The following is a 20,909-nucleotide window of genomic DNA, read 5'->3' on the forward strand; positions in this document are numbered from 1 at the left end:
GATCCCTTTCCAATGGCAGACAGTGAATTTATAGGGCCTCAGAGCTAGATACTACCATAAAATGCGGGGATTATGGTTTTTCATATGATGTAGCCACTGAAAGGGTGTGTGATCTGTCACCAACATGAAGGGGTTGTGGTCCAGGTAGTATCATAGGGTCAACATGGGCCACTTTATGGCTAGAGCTTCTTGCTCTACTACTGAATACTTTCACTTGGCCAACTGCAACTTGAGGCTCAAATACATGACCAGGTGCTCATCACCATCCCACTCCTGTGATAGTACTGCACCCCAGTCAGAGTCTGAGGCGTCCGTTTGCAGGATAAAAGGACACTCAAAATCGGGACTCTGAAGGACTGGGAACATGCTTAGGGCACCTTTTAAGTCCACAAAAGTCTGCAAACCTATCTCCGACCATCTTAGTTGTGAGGGGGCCACTTTTTGAAGCATATTTATTTATTTAGTTAGTTAGTTAGATAGATTTCTATGTCGCCCTACTCCCATAGGACTCGGGGCAGCTTACAAGCAAACATACACATCAGAAGCATCACTATCGATGCAAAATGAGGTACAAACTTCTGGTAGTAGCCTGGTAGTCCCAAGAATTGACATAGCTGTCACTTTGTTTGGGGTCAGGTTACTATTGTATGCCCCCCACATTTCCCAATTGGGGTCTGATCTGTCCTTGCTCTGTAACATACCCCAGATATTATAATTCTTGTATGTCCAGTTTGGTCTTTATAGGATTAGCTGTTAGCCCAGACTCTTAAAAATAAAATAAAATACAATTTTATTAGAATTTCCCCCTTCAAAATACAATGACAGGTAGGTATCATATTATGGAATAACAATGACACATATTTATAGCATCAATTTCCCCTGCATCATTAAAATTAAATAACCAGTTTTGAACATACAGACAAGAATCAGCTGGTTTCTGCAAATGAACATTCACTTTCACCAAGAGTAAATGTAGTTTAGAGCATTAGGTTTATGCATTGGGTCCTTACCCTCTTCTATATATTTCTAGAAGGGCTCCCACCTGGCATAATATAATGCACTTAAGTTCTCATCAGTATGATTTTTCAGCAGTAAATAAATGTTATCCACTGTAGACCATATTCTGTTGAATTATGCTCTAATTGAGATGTGCCCTTTTTTCTTCCATTATGAGGCAATGACAAATTTTAATGATATAGACAGAGGAGGCTAAAGAGTTCTTTGCTTGAAGTAGTGAGTTGAATCTGTAGCAGTAAGTCCAATAAATAAGTCATTGGGCTTAACTCTAGGTCTATGTTTAATATTGCTTTAATATGTTTTAGTACTTGCAGCCAAAATTTGTATATAAATGAACAAGACCACCATTGGTGATAGAAAGAACCTTTTTCCCTGAAGCCTTTCCAACACATGTGGGACATGTCCAGATTTGTCGCAGCTAAGTTTGAGGGGAGAAGGTGCCATCTGGTTAATATTTTATAATTTTCTTCTTTGATGTTTAAACAAGAAGAAAACACTGAGTAGGACTTCCAGATATTTTTCCATTGATTGTCAGTGATTTCTTGGGTTAGCCCAGACTTTAGTAAGGCCATGAACACCTCTCTTAAATGATGTAGGAGTTCAGAACATGACATGCTGAAAACCACTATATCATCCAAAGATGCTATGGCATATCCCTGGCAGTGGGAAACCATCTGATCGACCAACCACTGGTAAGTAGCTGCAGCACCATGGAGCCCAAAGGGCATAGTCATATACTGCAATAATCCTTGTGAGGTTGCAAACACTGACTTCTCCTGATCCTGTCTCTGAAGGGGGATCTGCCAGGACCCCTTCATTAAATCTGTGGTTGATAGGTATTTTGATGCCTCCAGTTCTTCTATCATCAAATCCGCCCATGGCATGGGAAAGGCATTGAAGGCCGTCGCCTTGTTCACCTCCCAAAAATCAACACAAAAATAGGTTAACCCATCTGATTTGGGCACCAGGACTATTGGACTTCTCCATGGACTTCAGGATGGTTCTATAACTCCTAAGGCCAACATGGCCTGCACCTCTTTCTGAACGGTTTCTGTATGCTTCTAGGGTAGCGGCCTCCAAGCGGCCAGTACTACCACCCCGGCATGGGGACGGGATGGACAATTTGGTGTCCTGTCCTTGTATTCCGGCCAGGAGTATCGAAACATTGTCTAGGGAAGCCCTCCAGGATGTCTTGGACTTGTTGTTCTTGGACAGCATACAAACCGGGATCTAAGTCAGGCAGTACTTGTTTGGCTTTCAAATCCTGGTTATCTACAGCCTGCAGGCACCAGTTGTCTTCTATGTTCTCCAGTGAGACCCACTGTTTCAAGTGGTTCACATGACATCTTTTTAGGGCTCGCAGTATACTTCATTATTAACTGGTCCCAATTACTGCACATTCCAAAAGGGACCTATCCAGTGGCCGGAACTCAATGTAGGATAAACCTTTGCAGTGACTAACACCTGAGAGCCCAACAAGAAATTCTGTTCCCGCACTGACCGGTCATAATATTTAATAAAGGTTATTGTGGGCTTCCTCCTGTATGGCCTGCAAGCGGTCCTGTAGACTCTGCACATACTCTCCCACTGGTTGGGATTGTTTCTCCCTTCTGGGAGCCCAGCATTCTCTCATTAGGTCAAGAATGCCTCATGGGTGTTGTCCAAATAGTAACTCAAAGGAGGCATAGCCTATAGATGACAGGTGTTTTTTGAAGGGCAAACAGCACTGGATCAAGATACCTGTCCGACTGATCTGGCTTTGACTGGGCCATCCTAGACAACATAGGATTTGGTTCAGACGTTCTACCAACCTGCCTGTTTGTGGGTAGAAAATGGACATGAATAATTGCTTTATGCTCAGAATATGACACAGCTGTCGCATTACTGCAGAACAGACAGTTGTCCCCTGGTCTGACAAGTTCTTGAGGGGCAATCCCATATTTGAGGAGGACAGCAGGGCCTTCACCACCATGGTGGCTGCCATGGTCTTCAAGGATATTGCCTCAGGAAACCTGGTTGCATAATCCATGAATACTAGCATGAAGGAAAATTCTCAAGGTGTCAGAAGCAGAGGACCTATGAAATCCACGGCTACCCTATCGAACAGGTCCCCAATTACTGGAAGAGGGTGTAAGGGAGCCCAGGGTGGGGCCAACTGGTTGCCCCATTCTGTGCAAGTCCTGCAGTAGGTGCATACTTCCTCACACACTGACAGCCAAAACAAACCCCCTCTCAAGACCGGGCCATCGTCTTCCGGGGTCCTTGATGGACAGCCCATAGAGAATCGTGTATATACCCTATGTTCTGGTACCTATACCCTGTGGGCACTAGTAACTGGGCCACCTCTGATCCCTTGTCTACATTCTTGGTGATCCGCTGTAACACCCCTTGCCGCTGTTTGACTCAATGGACCCTCCATGGAAGCCAGGGATCCCATATCTCTCCTTTGCTTAAGGAAACATAGTCCTGCAATGCCTGCAAAGACCCATCCTCCTCCTGGGCCTTCTTAAAATCTGGGTCAGCGGCCATCACAGATGAACCTGCTCCTGCAGCTTGTTGTCCTGCACCTCTCCCTCTCAAAAAAGGGTGCTGACACCTCTGAAGGTCCTCCTCTTTTCACTGCCAGCACATAGGCATGCACTGTGGCTGCATGCATTAACGCCCGGAATCCTAGTACATCCCGTCCCAGCAAGAGCACACATGGCAAGTTGGGTAGTAGCATCAACTCCAACATGCGGTCCTCTCCTTTGATCTTCATGGGTATGCAAACTATTCCCAACTGTTTTTATAGAGATGAATGCAGGCCATTTTACCCATCCCTTTTCGCGATATGTCCTTTGGGATTAGTGCCTCCCACACCATCAACATGAAGCTTTCAGGGCTGAGTAAGGCCTGCCCTGGCACTCAAGCCATTATGGCAAGAACCAAGAAGGAATTTTTGTCTATGTCAGACTGTCTTCTCACCCACATGACCCCATCTTGCCAGTCGCATTCCATCTGTGGGTATTCCCTCTGGAAATGTTCCATTTGTCTGCATGAGTAACACGGCCCTTGGGCTCTCGCTGTTTATGCTCCCACCATTTCTTCACGGATCCCTGAGGGTTCAGGCCTGCCCATGCTGTGCTCCTATAGCAGCACATGCACACAGGTTCAGGTTGCCCACTCACCCAGAGATTGGGATTTAACCCCCTCGGAAACCCAACTGGGTCTGCCTGCTCCCCACTTGCTGAGAGGGGCGGCCCTTTGAAGTAAGTGGATGTGATTCCTTCTTCTCCCATGGATGAGGGTGGTTGACCTGGCAACCTCAAATGGGTTTCAGTGTCCTGTGTCCCTCCACATCTCAGGTGCTTCAGCAGCCATAAACCCTTCAATAAACAGGCTGCGGCCTTCGGGTGGTGGGCTTGTTCCTTGACACCCAGGCCCAGGCCTTGGGCAGAATAACATGTAACATCTGTTCCACCACCACCTTGTCCACTATCTTGGCCTCACTCTCTGTCTGTGGCTTCAACCACTTAAGGGCCGCTTCTTTGAGTCTGGTGACCATAATGTGGGGCCGGTTGCCCCAGTGGAACCATAGGCTCCAGAACTGTTGCCTATATGGCTCCTCTGTGATTTCATAATGATCTAATATGGCCTGCTTGATGGTGTCATAGTACTCCACATCTCGGACAGGCATAGCTCACATCACAGCCTGGGCTAGACCAGTAAAATATGGACCCAGTATCATGGCCTATTGTGGCCAGGGCCACTGGGCTGTTTCTGTCATCCTTCTGAAAATAGCCCAGAAGGCCTTTACATCATCGTCCCCCACCAATTTAGTGAGATGGAATATGGTAGCAGCTGGGCCCCCTGTCCTGTCCTCCCCTCTGGCCTCAGTCGGACCAGGTAGGCACGTGTCCAGTCCTTCACATATGTCCTTAATCAGGTTTTCCTGGGCTACATGTTCCTGCTGCATCAACTCCCTGGTGAACGTAGGCTGCTGCTCTACTAACCAATGTCCAAACTGAGTAAAGCCCATGGCCCTAGCCACCCAGGAGTGAGACAATCATCAAAAAGAACTCAGAACATCAAAAAGGAAACACACTTCCCTGTTGATCCAAGAGTTCCTGTATTTTGGCACCACTTTGTCAAGTTTCTCCTTGGGTCGCCTCTATGGGTGTTTTGGCAGGGTCTGGGAAGGCTCGGGTAGGCTTTGGAGTACTCCAGAGAGAAGGTGCTCCTGCTTCCCATGAAGGCTTGTTCTACTCACAAACCCTCCAACATGAATGCTGCCCTGAGCCTTAGCCAAGTCACTGAGCTCTTGCCAGGGCAAGCTCTCGTCAAGAACTCGCCCATCATCACTGGCATACTGGCCTTTATATAGTCTCTGACACTCGAGCAAATTCGAAGGTCTCGGCTCTGGCCGAAATCTCTGGCCGAAATCTCTGGCCGAAATCTTGCAAGATCTCTCCAGGATCCCACGAGAGGTCTCCGAGTCCTCATGAGATGACGCTGCTCCTCAGCGCTGTCTCCCTATTCTCCTGTGGTGGGCCAGGACCAGTCGAGTCAGGAAGGATTGCCCTTGATGTTGGGGCTGCTCAGGGTAGGCAGCCCCGTACATTGGCTTCCGCCGAGGGCAGTTGCTTGATCCCCGTGACTCTGTGCCCTTGTCCGCCCGATTCCCCCACAGAAAGTAAAAACCCAATTTTATGAATAGAACAAAATAGTAAAGTAAACTTTCCTTCCATATTTATGTTGTGTGTGTGTGGTATCTATAGTGGCACATAATAATGCACATGTGCGCACACTGCCACCCAGAACAAAACTCATTCCATTCGCTGATGAGAAAAATTAGAGAGAACACTGGACACATGACATCTGCAACCTTTGTACCAGGAAGGAAATTCATCATGCAGTCAACACACCCACCACAAACCTATGTGATGTTCCCAATAATTGAATCATGCACAACTATGGTAGCTCCAGTCTCTGAGGTGTATCTTCAGCATGAGAGGTTATGGGTTCCACATCCAAGGAATGGGTCCTTCTTAAAGGATCATTTCCTTCTCTCTCAGAATGATGTCCACCTTCCCAGAGACCTGCATTCTCTGCACTAGCCATCAGCCTGGGTATGGGATGCTTCTGATGTTTCTCTGAAGGTCTCATTAAGATATCTCTCTGACTTTTTCAGCTTCTCCAGGTCACCGTTCTTGGCTTAAGGGAACAAGCTTGTTCCCTAAGAGTCAGGAACTCATTGCACTGAGCATGCATCTACAACTCCAGCCCAACATGCAGACAGTGGCATGTGACACACTATGCAATACACTGGGCAGCACCGACTCTCTTGTTGGCTTTCTACCTCCATAACATATCAACCAGCAAACCAGAGTTTTGATGTGTAATTTAACCTTCATGCCGGCATGCCATTGTCTTTCTACCATCCTATGATAGTTAACAGAATGCACTGGTTTTATTTATTTTCTTCCTTTTTTCATAAATTAAGAACAAAGTCAAGCAGGCATATAAAGCTGCGTTATTCTTTAGTTGCATGCAGTTGAGAGCAGATATTTTATTTTATTTATATTAGCAATCTTTCTAAACTTCTGTAGCATCTCATATGATAAACAGGGAGATGCATTAGAATGCCAATATATAAAAGACACAAGAAAAAGGGTTTGTACAAGTTACTACTGCTTAACGCAGTGTGGAAGTAACATGCCTAGGGAGCAAGAGGTTGCTGGTTCAAATCCTCACTGGTATGTTTCCCAGACTATAGGAAACACCTATATCAGGCAGCAGAGAAATAGGAAGATGCTGAAAGGCATCATTTCATACAATGGTAAACCCCTCCAAAGCAAACCACATGGTTCTCTGGTTGCCAGGAGTTGACACTGACTCGATAGCACAACCACACCACAACAACTTGTTCAAATTATTTCCTTCTCCATCACAATGCCTTCATAGACCAACACATACTATATAGAATCTGTAATGCAACTTTAGACACATGACATAATTCAGCAATTTGTTCCCATGGCTGGGAGCTCTGCATACACAGATCCTCCTTATCCCGAATGGCTTCTTCCTTCATTTCACTGGAGGATCAGAGTGAATGATTATTAATTAAGATATCAAAGGCTCAGTGAACTTACAGTGCCTTCTTCTGGTGACAGGACATTTTAAGTTTAACATTTTAAGGACATTCTAAGTAACATTTATGCTAAATCCTGTAAAACAGAAACAAAATTGAACCTACTCCTTGTAATTTCATTAATATTTGCATGTTATGGAAGAAGCAACGTAACAAATTATTCTCTCCCCTTAGGATCACGGTGACTTTTGTAAAGCTTTCCTCCCCACCCCCAGAATATTGCTTACCTGTGACCCTTTCTTGCTACCTGGAAGGTTAATTATGAGAGTTTTTCCTCTGATTCCACATACAGGTCTGCAAAGAAAGAGAAAGTACTGAATACTAATGCATGGGACTTAACATTAAACAGAAATTGTAAATTAGATATAATTGTCTACCAATGACTAAGACCAGAGCGGTCTTAGAATGTGTTCAACAGAAGCAGAAAATTAAATGTCAACAGATATTCATGGCTTAAACTAATTTAAATGTATTTGGCAGAAGAGTACCGTCCTCCTGTGCTTAAGTATTGCTCTGAATGTTAAAGCTTTCAAATCTGATTCTAATTGTTAGTGAAAAAGTAACGAAGAATCACATTATTGAATAGTGCTATCTTTTAAACAGAACTTTTAAGGTATAGTATAAAAATGCTTGAATTAGTAAGCAATCTACATCAGGGTTGGAAGGAAAAAATACCTCATTCTATCTATGAAGACATGCAGAGGGATACAATTTCCTACTCATTTTTATTTATTTTAAATAATTATATCCCACCCATTCAGTGCAATACTGCTCAGAGTGGCTCACAAAAATAGAAAAACAGTCAACGTAATAAAACATAATAAAACAATGTAACATTAAAAATAGATAAAATAATTTAAAATAGGACCCTGTTAAAACAAAATTTAACAGTTTAAAGTTAAAAAATAAAACAAACTACCAGATATAGCTGCAGATAAACAAAATAAAAAGCCTCTCTAAGAAGATGGGTCTTCAAATGGCTTTTTAAAACCCTGAGGGAGGGAGTGTAGCGAAGCTCTTCCAGGAAGGCATTCCAAAGCTGAGGGGTCATAACTGAAAAGGTGCTGTCTCTAGCCCCTGCCAATCAAATCTCAGTCAGCAGCAAGGCTACAAGCAGGGTCGGAGATTCTGTTTGAAGGGTCCTGGAAGATATGTATGGGTGAATGCGGTCTGACAGATACCCTGCCCCCTCCATGGAGGGCCTTAAAAGTCAAGACCAGCACTTTGAATCTAGCCTGGAAGCAGATTAGTAACTAGTGAAACCGTCAGAGGTTGGGTAAAATACTTGTAAAACGATTTGCATCCATTAGCCTCTTTGTGACAGCATTTTAGGCCAGTTAAAGCTTCCCAACTGTCTTCATGGCCAGTCCCACATGGAGCGCATTGCACTCCAATCTGGGTGTCACCAAAGCATAAGTGACTGAGGTTGGGTGTGACTTTTCAAAGTAGGGTCGCAGCTGGTGTACCAGCTGCAGCTGGTAAATGGTGCTCATTATGTTGAATATTGTTAGGTGGCATGGGGGTCCTGTGCTATTTGTGTCCAACAGCAATGTATGCTGCTGGGCTGCAGGAGGAAGGAAGGAAAAACAAAATGAACAAACAATTGCACTGCAGCATTCCGGCTGCTGCAAAAAGAGAGAGAGAGAGAGAGAGAGAGAGAGAGAGAGAGAGAGATGTGTTGGCAGGATGGTATACTTTCCCTGCCTTTTCAAATGACATTGTGCCTTGGGATGAAAAAGGTTGGAATACACCAAAATATTTTGTTCTAGTTCATCTGAAAACACAATTTAAAGTATGTAGAATAAAGAACAACTAGCTTTACCAGCACAGTGTATCTGCATGCTAGTATTCTGCTCTCCTTGCCCCCCACCACAGCCCCTTTAGCCCAGAGCCCCCCCCCCACACCCTCACCTGAGTCTCCACCCTCACCTTCGGTCCCTGCACAGATCCCTACTGGAGCTCCAGTGCCACCCCCACCCAGAGCAGCAGCAGCAGCTTTACCAGTGTAGAGCATCTGCACAGTAGTACTCTGATAGGACATAGGAATATAGGAAGCTACCATATACTGTGTCAGACCATAGGTCCATCTCGCTCTGTATTTTCTACACAGAATGGCAGCGCCTTCTCCAAGGTTGTAGGCAGGAATCTCTCTCAGCCCTATCTTGGAGATGCCAGGGAAGGAACCTGGAACCTAGATGCTCTTCCCAGAGTGGTGGCTCTATCTCCTGAGGGGAATATCTTACAGTGCTCACACTTCTAGTCTTTCTTTCATATTCAACCAGGGTGGACCCTGCTTAGCTATAGGGACAAGTCATGTTTGCTACCACAAGACCAGCTCTCTCCTTGCCCCCGCCACAGTCCCCTCACCTGAGTCCCTACCCTCACCTTCGGTCTCCAATGCGGCTCGCTACTGGATCTCCAATGCTGCCCCCACCCGGAGCAGCATCACCACCACTGCCGCCTCTGACTGCTCTCCAACCTTTATTTTATTTTATTTTATTTTATTTTATTTTATTTTATACATGGCAGTAGCCAGGAGTGGATTTGTTTGAGAGAGCGTGTGCTCAAGCAAGAGAGTGTGTGCATGCTTCTGCAGTGGGCAGGGCTTGCCATGCACCACCTAAGCATTATATATAGATAGATAGTTTTAATAAAGGCTAAAATGCATTTATCAGATTAAATGTATCCATATAGAGTAATTCAGACATTTTCCCATAAACTAACTGATTATGGAGAAATGACAACTTTAACCTATTTTGAAAACTGGAAATAGTTCATTATTTTATTGCTAGTTTATGCAATACATAAAAGTACCTAGCAATGGTAGTTAATTAATTCCTGTTTTTTGATTTACAAAATGTTTCATATCAATTCCAATTTTTGAACTTGAATTGACTTTTCTGGTAACTCTAGAGATATTCATTCCTGAAGAATTTATTTCAGTCTATGTTTTATTCCCAACATCCTCTTAGGTGACAAACAAAAATATATAGCCTCTTAATACAGTATTCCTAATCTTAATCTCACATCTTGGTGTTCTGATGACTTTATTTTTTGAGGAGCTTCCTGTCTACTACAGCAAAGAAAATAGATGGATATTAGAGCCCTTGTGTTAAATATAATTCTAAAGATATACTTGGGAAACTGAGAGGTGCACATAAAATAGAAGCATATATTCTTCTTTAAAGATGTATCTATTTGATACAATATGTATCAAGCATACTCCTGAGAATTTCCCACTGAAATTCTTAGCACTGGAGCCCTGCCCAAACCGTTTGCACTGCTATTAGTATTACATGGGTGCAATTGCACACACAGCACCTGTCTGCAAAGGCAGATCCTCATCCAGTTAGCTATATACATGCAGAAGACAGCTTCCATGTACTTAAATTCCTGCCAAAGGCATACAACATAGTTCTTCCATTTCATTCAGAACTATACAGTCAGGAAGAGAAGGTGGCCACCTTACAGACCTGTGCTGAGGGTGGTGTTTTGTCTCACCCCACTTTTGAGACTGTGAGGTTAGACAGGATGAGCCAGGAGGAGGAGGAGCTTCAGTGGCCATTTGGCCGATCCACTTCGCCTCTGCTCGTTTGTGCTCTTTTAGGCTTCTCCTCCCACCCTTTCTGGGCATAGAATGGACTTTTCTGGTCATCCTTTTGGGGTCCAAGTAGGAATTTTTCGTTCTCTGACTGATTGGATGTGTTGGAGGATGTCCAGTGAGGCCAGCTGTCCTTAACTCTGAGGATGGAGTGATGAGGCGGCCCAAGGAGACAGGGACAAGTGGCAGCTGGGGAGAAGCAGAGGAAAGACTGCCAATGGGCAGGCACTTGGCTCCAGCATAGGAGGGGCAGAGCCCTGAAAGAGCCGAAGGGGAGGCATGCAAGGAGAACATTAGCAGCACGCCTCCCGAAGGGAGGGGGTCTGAGCAGGAGGTGAGTACCCTTGGGCTGGTTTAAATGGTGGAATGGTTAATCAGTCCTTAGAGGCTTTGCAGCTCAGGGACTATGGTTTTCACATCATCTGCTTTGGGGGCTTCATAAACCTCAAAGGCTGAGTGGCTGTGGGGGAATGAAGACCCTGAAGGGGCCCTAACCCTTCAGATTGGCAAGGATGAGTGGGCATCAACAGTGCTGTTATTCATACTCTGAGGCAGGGTGTTTCACTCATGTGCGGCTTGAGGAAGGATGTGTTTGGTTTGACCTCCTGCCCGAGTTAGGCCTACACTTCAAGGGGTGGAGTTTACTATCATGCAGTTCTTTAAATTTGTAGTGTTTTAATAAAGTTGTGGCCCTTTCATCCACTATCCTTGTCTGGAGTTTTTCTTGGCCATTTAGCCTTGGACGCAGGGGCGTGTCACTGTTCACATATATACAAGTACAAATAGTATATTTCACTTAAATCAGACCTGTGTTATGTTAAGTAAAATATAATAATTAGGGTAAAAACATTAACAGCAACCCAAATGAAAAAAGCTACCATAAGTTACAATAACTCAGCTGCTATATCTGCTGCTTCTGATGGATTATATCCAAATGTACTGAATAATACTAAATGTATTTTACGTTAGAGATTTTACATTTTGAATTCAGTTAAAAATATTTTCTGACACTGAGGCTATTCACACGATTGTAGAAAATTGGGCTAGCGGAGGCTAGCTCGATTTTCTACAATCGTGAGAACCACTGGGCTCGGCTGTGAGCCCGGTGGTTCTTGAGCGGGTAACCCGCTCAAGTAGCCCACCCTTTAAAATGGGTTTGTGTAGCAAGTGCTCCGCAAACCCATTTTTTAAACGTGAGTAGCCACAGCGTGGCTCCGCACCGTGGTTACTCATGAGTAGACCCCTGGCGGGAGGCTGAAAATGCATGCTTGCGCAGGGCATACTGGAGCTTCCGGGTGCCGTGCAGCCCCTGAACTCCCCAACCCCTGCCGGCTCCGTCAAGGAGCCGGCAGTCATGTGGGCAGCCAATCCAGCTGCCCGGGGCTCCTGCCCTGCTTGTGTGCAGGGAGAGTGAGCTTAGCCCACTCTCCCCACTCATTCTTACAAACTGGGTCTCTGATTGTGAGACCTGGCTCATTGATGAACTTTTTCCATTGAAGGATATAGCCGGAAAGAAGGAGGAGGAAGAAAGGAGGAAGGAAACAATTTGACAAGGAAACCTCAACGTGCCCAGGAATAAATTTACTTCACTGAAGCCTCATATGGTTCAAGTCAAAGGATGCTACCCCAAGAAGGAACGAAATGTATAAGCTCTTTACTATAACAATAACCCTAGCATTTTGGAGCTGCTACAATACAAAAATTGAAACAGACAGCTGACTATATCCATATAACTCCAGGTAAGTGTACTTATTTTGACACAATTGCAGGAATAAGCATATTCAAACGAGTTCTTATGGAGAAATGTAGCTGAGAAAATAACTATGTGAACCAGACCCAAGTCAACCAATAGAAACTGTGTAAGATGTCCAACTGGCCAGCCCCATATTTTCATGAAGTCAGAAATCAAGGACAAGTCTCTGAAGCATATATTTCCATTTTCCCACCAGTGTCAGCTTACAGTATTATCAAGCACAACAGCCATAAAGCAAGAGAAAATAAATAATAAAAAACAAACAAACCCAATAGTTGAGGACCAACTTTGATATCCTAACCATTTAGTAGGAAAGACTTAGGCAGCCCAAACTAAACATGATGGTGGCTGAGCAGTGTGTTTAAAAACATGCATCTGTTTTTGTCACACCTAGTTTGGCTCTCTAGTTCAGGACTTCCATACTATCCTTTTTTGTTTCTCAATAATATTTCAAAATCTTATGTGAGATGAATAGTTCAGTCAGTTTCTTTTTAGAGGGACAAATTTCAAAGCACAAGGTGGCATCACTGTCTTTTAAATTACAAAGGTTTACTGCTTAAATATTATAAAATAGAATAGGAGGGAAAGAGGGTCTGGCATGATTCCAACTGCATTCATACACAACTGACAATCTTCCACTTCAAATTATACATAGCTTCCTTTCTCAAATATTCCAGTATTAGACACACACCCTGAAAAGATTTGATACCATTATACTTGGTAATGGTTGAACCTATTTTTCTCTTAAATGTCCAGGCTGCTCTTAGCCAACTCTCCATTTATGTTTTCCACTTTTAATTTTTTATTTTATGTATCCATTTGGTCCTAATTTCTCACTGTGTATCACTGGGGAAAGAGGGGAGAATGAAGTTGACTGAATGAATTATTTGGTAAGATGAATTGTACATAGTTTCTTTTTTCATATATTTATTGCAAAAAATAAATAAATAAAATTAAACAAATCAACAGGCTTATTAATAGGAAACAAAACCCCAAATGAACATTATTTTCTGCTACTATCACCATGAAAAGGGCAAAAAACCCAGACTACCTTTGCCAACTTTCACAGAGTAGAGGCAGAATAAAATGATAAATTCCTATCAAATGTTTTCATTAATGCTGTGAATATTATTTGCACTTAAAAAGTAAAATACTAGCTATGAATAACAAATATAGTTGTTTCCCCTTCTTTATAGTCACATCTGATTCAAAAGAGACAAAGCATCTTATATATATTCAATTAAGTGCTTTTATTTGAGCACATTTAATTTTATTTATTTATTCAATTTCTATACCACCCTTCCAAAAATGGCTCAGGGCAGTTGAGAGAGAGAGAGAGAGAGAGAGAGAGAGAGAGAGAGAGAGAGAAATTTATTTATAAATAAATAGATTTAGTTGTCACAAATTAGGTCCAAGTGAATTATGTCTGTGCTTTGTATTGATAGGCCACAATGCATAAATGTATATATGCCATCTATATGTACACTAGGATGTTTTTAAAGCTTCTTTTTCAGCAGCTGCCCTTATGACAAATATATAAAGAAGTTCAAGGAGTTATGTGGAGCAACTGATGAGAGAGAAGCTCTCAGAAACATAATCTCATGGGTTTACTGAGCTCCAGTGACTGTTGCTGGTGTCTTTTTTCTTTCTTTTTAGACTGTGAGCCTTTTGGGGACAGGGATCAATCTTTCTTATTTATTTATTATTTCTCTATGTAAACCAATTTGGAAAGTTTTATTGAAAAGTGGTATATACATATTTGTTTTAGTTGTAACTAATTTTGCGAAATCTATTTTTTTTTTTAAGTAGAGTAACTGATTGTCAAGATGAATCAAGCAACTTCTCCAAGTTAATCAACAGCAAGTGCAATCTCAGATTTTCTCAGCTTTTTCACATGGTGGTAAAAACATTGACTGATTGCATGCCATCTTAAAATATTATATGAGAAGTTTGTTATCTAGAAATAACTATATTATATTCAGAAAACCCAAGTACAATACAGTTATTTTGTGAGCTGTGGCCATCATAGGCGTAACTATAGGGGGGGCAGGGGGGGGCACGTGCCCTGGGCGCCACTTGGCAGGGGGCGCCAAAAAGTGCCCCTGCCGATTTGCCGAAATTTAAAAAAAAATTTATTTATTTATTTATTTATTTGCAGAGCAGTCCCCCCTCCCCCGGTCCCGGTGCCCCCCCATTGGCATTGCTCATCCAGCACTGGGCACCGTAAGGGAGGGGCATCATAATCATAATAGTCATCATTGCATCATAATTCTGATGTTTGAGATACAAGCCAACTTCAAAGGGTTGTTGTGAGGAAAAACCTAAGTATGTAGTGCATTTTGAAATTTTTGGTAATTTTTGTAATTTTTTAAATTTTTAAAATAAAAGTTTTCTGAAACATGTGTGTCAATCAGATGTATGTTGGGGGGTGGTGGCCGGGGGGGGGGGGCGTGACAGGGGGTGCAATTTCAGTGCTTGCCCCGGGCACTGTTTTCCCTAGTTATACCTCTGGTGGCCATGTTATGGAAAACACTGCTTTCATTCTATGTGAGCGAGCTGGAACAATGGCGAAGACTGCAAGCCAAGAAGACCTTGGTTCAAATCTCACCTTAGCCATGAACTTACTTGGCGGCCTTAAAGAAGCCACATTCTCCCAGCTTCAGCTTCCACTCCAATTTGCAAATGGGGTTAATGATACTGATCCAGTGTTCCCTCTAAAGCATGCACATGTACACATTTTTTTGGATGTCTGCTCAGTTAATTTTAGATCTTGCTCAGGTTGAATTAGGAAGGCCCCATTCTGAATACATTTGTGCACACACTGCCGAGGTACTGCCACCCAGAACAAAATTCATTTGGCACACAGATGAAAAAAATTAGAGGGAACACTGTACTAATCTTCTCAAAAGGTTGTTTTAAGTATTATCAAATCAGTGTATGTAAAGTGTTTTAAATACTCTGAAGCACTATGTTAAACATTATTATATGGAGAATTTGGAAAAAGGAAACTTCAAGGAAGCTTCAAAATTGGGGCATAGCTATAACTGAACAATGCCCTGGGCCCCTGAGGGAAGACGGAGTCACTGACTGAGCAACAGCTTGCTTTTCACATTCCCCCTCCTGCCTCTCCCAAGCAGAAGATGGGCCCATCTTCATTTTTTGTCCCAGGTTCCACACCAGCCTTGCTATACCCCTGTTCAAAATAAGAACATCTAAGAGGGGAAAAGTGTTTAAACCATATGCTAGAACTACCTAAATGTTAAAACAAAAGCCATGTGATGAATGTATCTTCCTGAACTTGCAAATTAGGAAGGGGCCAAGAATCAGCGTATTGCTTAACGCAGCCATTCTACCATCTTAAATATTTCTAGATAAATTGTTCATTTTGTTATTTTTGTTAACAGTTCTTACCTAGAGAGCATGCCCAGAGGTGTAACATTAAGGGATCCCATCAGCATTGCCAAGGCCATCCCTGGGGCCTCTCGTTCTATTACTTCTTTAGTGGCCTGTAATCAAAGATTAAACAGCAGACTGAGTGAAAACAACAAAAAGAAAGTAAAATAAATATAAAACTAACTAAAATGTATGAAAGCAGCTCCACCCTTTTCCTGAAAACTATCCATCATGTGTTTCTATAATTCATGTTACAAACTTAGGGCACATGATCATTCTGTACAAATCCCACTAAAATTAGCTTCTGTAGGAGCTAACATCACATTTCACCACAATGCCTATATTTTGCATCTCTTTTAGGTTTATGCAAAAATAGGCATACATAGCCATCAGGATGCTCAACTGATTAAAATGGCATTTGGCTGGCCAATGGCTAACATGAAAATGTTGAGTTATCTGCATATAGCCTCATCAGCACGAATGAGCTTTCTCACGGACGAAACTACCTCATATAGCCCTTGAAAATGGAGACCGTTTAAGCATCTCCTCTTATGCAGAAAATATACATTTTCACAGCTCACATTATGGTGGAAAGGTAGGAGGTCCTTAAAGAAATCAGCAAACCCCATTCTCAAACTCCCTCCAATTTAGCTACCCCATAGGCTTTTAAAAACAATAGCTAAGGGGGCTGGCACAAAAGCTAAAGGGGGTTGGACCCCCTCTTTAATTCAAGCATTGCCATCCCACCACAATACTACAGTACATTATTGTGAAGCTTCATGCCAAGGGAACATGGCAGTCGCCAGGAGGAATGCTGTTGCAAAACAGGCAGAGGCAAGAAATGGTGAGCTGAAGAGTGGGTTTGGATGGATCTTCACTTTAATTGCTGCCGCCCCCCCACCGCCAATTTCAAAGTTAAAGTTCTCCATGGAGAACTCTTAGTAAAGTTCAGCAACTGCAGGCTTCTACTAGCTGAGCCACGATCCTAGACATAAAGAACATAAGAACAACCCTGCTGGATCGGGCCCAAGGCCCATCTAGTTCAGCCATCCTGTTTCACACAGTGGCACGCCAGAGGCTGCTGGAAGCCTACAGGCAGGAGTTGAGGGCATGTCCTCTCTCCTGCTGTTACTCTCCTGAAACTGGTATTCAGAGGCATCCTGCTCTAAATAGAGGCTGGCTGTGACTACTTCATGGTGAAACACACTCTGAACATTGTCAGAGGTTCCTTTTTCACAGTTCCAAGTCTGAAGAATAGCAGTGAAAGTAGGTTTTGATAGTCAGCTCCTACACAAACCTGATAACTCTCATTATGGCTGAAATAGTTATTTCACATTTAGAGAAAGTGGCATAGTTTTAGGGAGGATGGGTTTTTGTTGTTCTTTTTAAAATAAAATTGTATGCAAACAGGAGAAAAGTAGATGTTCCCTAACATTTGAAACACTCTGGTCTATTTGTTATTTTAGTTTTGGACAATAGGTTGTTTTCTTTAAAAAAACCACCATGACTTCATGAATGTGCACCATATAGTATGGCTTATATATATATATAAATGAGAAGTGCTGGTTTGACAGTCACGCCTGTGTTTGAAAGTCACACCTGTGTACATGGAAACCATTTCTTCTGCTCATGGGTGTAGAGCTGTTATTTCTTAGTGGGATAAATGCTGCACAAATCCTGAATTGGGGCTACCATTTTAAGCCTGCCTCCTCACATAACAACTAAATAAAATCAATTATATACATTAAATCAATAAGAGAAAAGACTGTCAGAAATCTTCAATAGCTGGTCTTTACTAAAGTAATGAAGCAAGTGTATATATTCTCTAGTCACCTATCCTTCCATCTCCACATTTTGCTTCCAAATCAAAGTTTTTCATCTTTTTAGATCTCACACTAGGAGTGCGCATGGACTGTTTGATGCAGTTCAGTCCAAATTTGATCTGAACTCAGACTGAACCGCATCAAAGTGAACTAGTTCAGTTGAACCAATCTGCTGGACCAGTTGCTTTGACGAACCAGCTCGAACCAAGTCACGATCAAACCACTCAAGCTGGCCTGGTTCATGGCAGACCGGTTCATGAGTGGACTGCTTCTGCATATCCCTATCTCACATCCTTCAAAATGTGTGTGTGTGTGTGTGTGTGTGTGTGTGTGTGTGTGTGTGTGTTGGGGGGGGAATTACTATACATGAACATGTATGGAGTCAGAGGCAGAATCTTGTGGGCCTAGGGGGGTGCCCTTTGGGCTAATTGTATGCCACAGGGTGGGGTTCAGCAGATCTGGGAATATATACATAAAGGGTACAAGAGACAGGGTAAATAAATCACCATTTTGACAGAGAATACAATAATCTGGATAAAGAGTTATGCTGGATAATGATTCCACATTAAATGTTCTGAACTGCATACACAGACTGTGCACGACTATACTCCATATTCCAGACCATCCTAGTTCAGTCTTTGATAGTAGTGATTGATAGTGATTGATAATGATTGATAGTAATAAGGAGAATAGCACTGATATTGCAATCTGAACTGAAACTATATCATTGGATCAACTTCTGCAGCTATAGTACTATACATACTTAGCTATACAGAATTCTTCATGACATAATGCAGCTTCTGATTAACAGTGCTGAAGATTACTTACTGCTGCACCTACAAAAGTTGATCTAATGAAATATCCTACCTATGCTACATTTACAAATGGTGGGAGGAAATTTCCCAATTAAATTTATTCACCAATAACAAAATAAAAATGTGCTCCACATGGAAAATTACCTTGTTATGAAGCCCCACAAACACGTTAGTATTCTTAACACTGAAATGTAAGTGGTTTCACAGTATAGAAAGCTTACTGCTATATAATTCTGAATATACCTCACACATACATGTATATTGATTAACCCAAGTGGTTCTCATAATGCGATTGAGTAACTGAAATTGTTCCACACACAGGTCTAAAAATATGGTAAATTTTACAAGCAAAATATTCTTTTTATCACTTTTTAACTGCCCTAATTATATGTGTCCACAGAAACAGCCAGTCAAAGACACCAGAGAGGAAAAAGAGAGAGAGGCCAGAGAGGAAAAAGCACATGCCAACACCATTTGGAGAAAGACACAAAGTAAAGTTGTGAATTTACTAAGACAGAGTAGGCATCTGGAGTACTTGGTTGTAAATGAGAACATGGATATTGTATAGTGAACATAATGGAATTTGGTGAAATGGAGAGAACCAGTGGGATACAGTTATGCCTGGATACAAATTCTATAGAAAGGACAAGGAGGGGTGAACTGGGGGTAGTGTAGCTCTGTACAGGCAGCCCTCAACAAGCTCCAAGTTAAGACAAACAACATTAAGACATTTGTGAACTTGCCACTTTGTTTCAACTTTATGACTGTGTTTCAACTTTACAACACTCACCACAGGAGGGGAAGCTTACTAGATTACTGGTGCATGGGTCAGTAGAGGTGGCTCAAACTCACATTGTCAATGAGACTAGCAGTCCTAGTAACTGTAGCTGTTATGTCTATGGAGGAATTGGCTGACTCACTGGTCCAAGATGCCCCCACTACAGACATTGCTGTTTCAGTTCCTCCTCCAGACTTAGCTGCTGTGCTGTGACAGCAAGTGGCAAAGATCTCAGTCCGTTTCCAACCTACACATCACTTCCTGCTCATCCTTCTTCCTTCCTGTTGCCCAGGAGGAGGAGGAGATTGAGGCAAGCTACCCAGTTGTTTTCTCTCCTTCCATAATAAAGTCCGAAAGAGCCAGGAAGGGACAAGATAGCAAGGGTTAGCAGCTTCCGATTCTCTACCATCAATTTCTCTGCTGCATGTCTGTGACTGACATACCACCTGCTTTGACAGCAGCAGGAGCAAAAAACAGAATACCTGACCTTGGTTCAAAACCATACCCCATTGATCACATTGTTTCCTATGGGAAAATAGATTCTGAGTTATGATGTTTTGATTTTAAAACAGTTTTCAGGAACCAATTCTGTTGTAAGTCTCATAACTTTCTTTATATCAAAGACAGCACACAGAAAACCCTAAAGGGACAGATTCCTCCACAGGATTGGTGTAGGTTCAGGTAGATATTTTCCTCACTTAATTGGCTTTGTGCAACTGGTTTCATACAGTGGATAATTAATCTGTGGAATTATCTGCCATAGAATGTGGTGATGGCCACCAGCTTGGATGACTTTAAAGAAGGAAACAAACTTATGAAGGACAATTCTATCAATGGCTACTAATTTTCATGGCTATAGACTACCTGCAGGTTCAGGATCAGAATGCCTCTGAATGCCAGACACAGGGGAGCAACAGAAGGAGAGAGAGCATACCTACATTTCCTCCCTATGGGCTTTCCAGAGGCTTCTGGTAGGCCACTGTGGGAAACAGGCTGACGGACTAGATGGACCCTGGGCCTGATCCAACAGGGCTCTTCTTATGTTCTTATGACATACTAGGCCCACTCCCCCCACTCCAACCAAAATACTGAGGGAGAATCTGTCAGGAAAAGTGTTGGAATAATGAGTGATTTCAATTACCTTCACAGAGACTGGGAACCTTCTGAATGTTATTTAAAGCCATCGCCATAGAAGTCTAACTAGAATATATACTGTACCTACTACATGTAGGAAAGGTACCACCAGGTTGAAAAGGATGTATAGGCAAAAAGTCTTCCTTCAGAAAAGTGTGAGTTTTGACCAAATCACAACAAACAGGAATACGAACTCTAGCAAAAGAAATCGAAGTTGATATTGGCACAGAAAAAAACTGAGGAGCACATTGCTAAAAATATTAAGACAAAGCAGTAATGATGTGCACAAATTGATTTTTTAAATTTGATTTGTGCCCCAAACAAACCACCCCTGATTTGTTTTGTGTCCAAATCTATCCCCCCAAATCACCCCAGATTCTATTTGTATTTGCTTTTTCAATTCAGATCTGGACCACTTAACAAGGTCCTAGGAGTACCAAATTTGGGTGGCAGGTAGGTCCCTAT

At 42.5% G+C, this 20,909-nt stretch overlaps 1 protein-coding gene and 1 long non-coding RNA gene across 38 annotated transcripts in view; one reads left to right on the top strand and one right to left on the bottom strand.

Annotated features, from left to right (window-relative positions):
- The window catches only part of GPHN (gephyrin), a 556,374-nt gene that overhangs the window by 189,521 nt on the left and 345,944 nt on the right, over window positions 1–20,909 (bottom strand). For 34 of the 37 annotated variants that reach the window (XM_053285016.1, XM_053285048.1, XM_053285057.1 and 31 more), the window contains 2 exons: window positions 15,913–16,007; window positions 7,375–7,441 (listed from right to left, as the gene is read on the bottom strand). In XM_053285016.1, coding sequence (XP_053140991.1) covers window positions 7,375–7,441; window positions 15,913–16,007 — 162 coding nt within the window. The remainder of the gene's footprint in view (window positions 1–7,374; window positions 7,442–15,912; window positions 16,008–20,909) is intronic. The other 3 variants (XM_053285189.1, XM_053285182.1, XM_053285198.1) reach the window with 1 other exon arrangement.
- LOC128340280 (uncharacterized) lies at window positions 4,713–19,001 on the top strand. The gene is made up of 3 exons (XR_008313572.1): window positions 4,713–4,902; window positions 12,248–12,487; window positions 18,933–19,001. It is a non-coding gene; the product is annotated as an uncharacterized LOC128340280 (long non-coding RNA).

This window comes from Hemicordylus capensis, chromosome 1, assembly GCF_027244095.1.
Source record: "Hemicordylus capensis ecotype Gifberg chromosome 1, rHemCap1.1.pri, whole genome shotgun sequence".
Taxonomy (NCBI): domain Eukaryota; kingdom Metazoa; phylum Chordata; class Lepidosauria; order Squamata; family Cordylidae; genus Hemicordylus; species Hemicordylus capensis.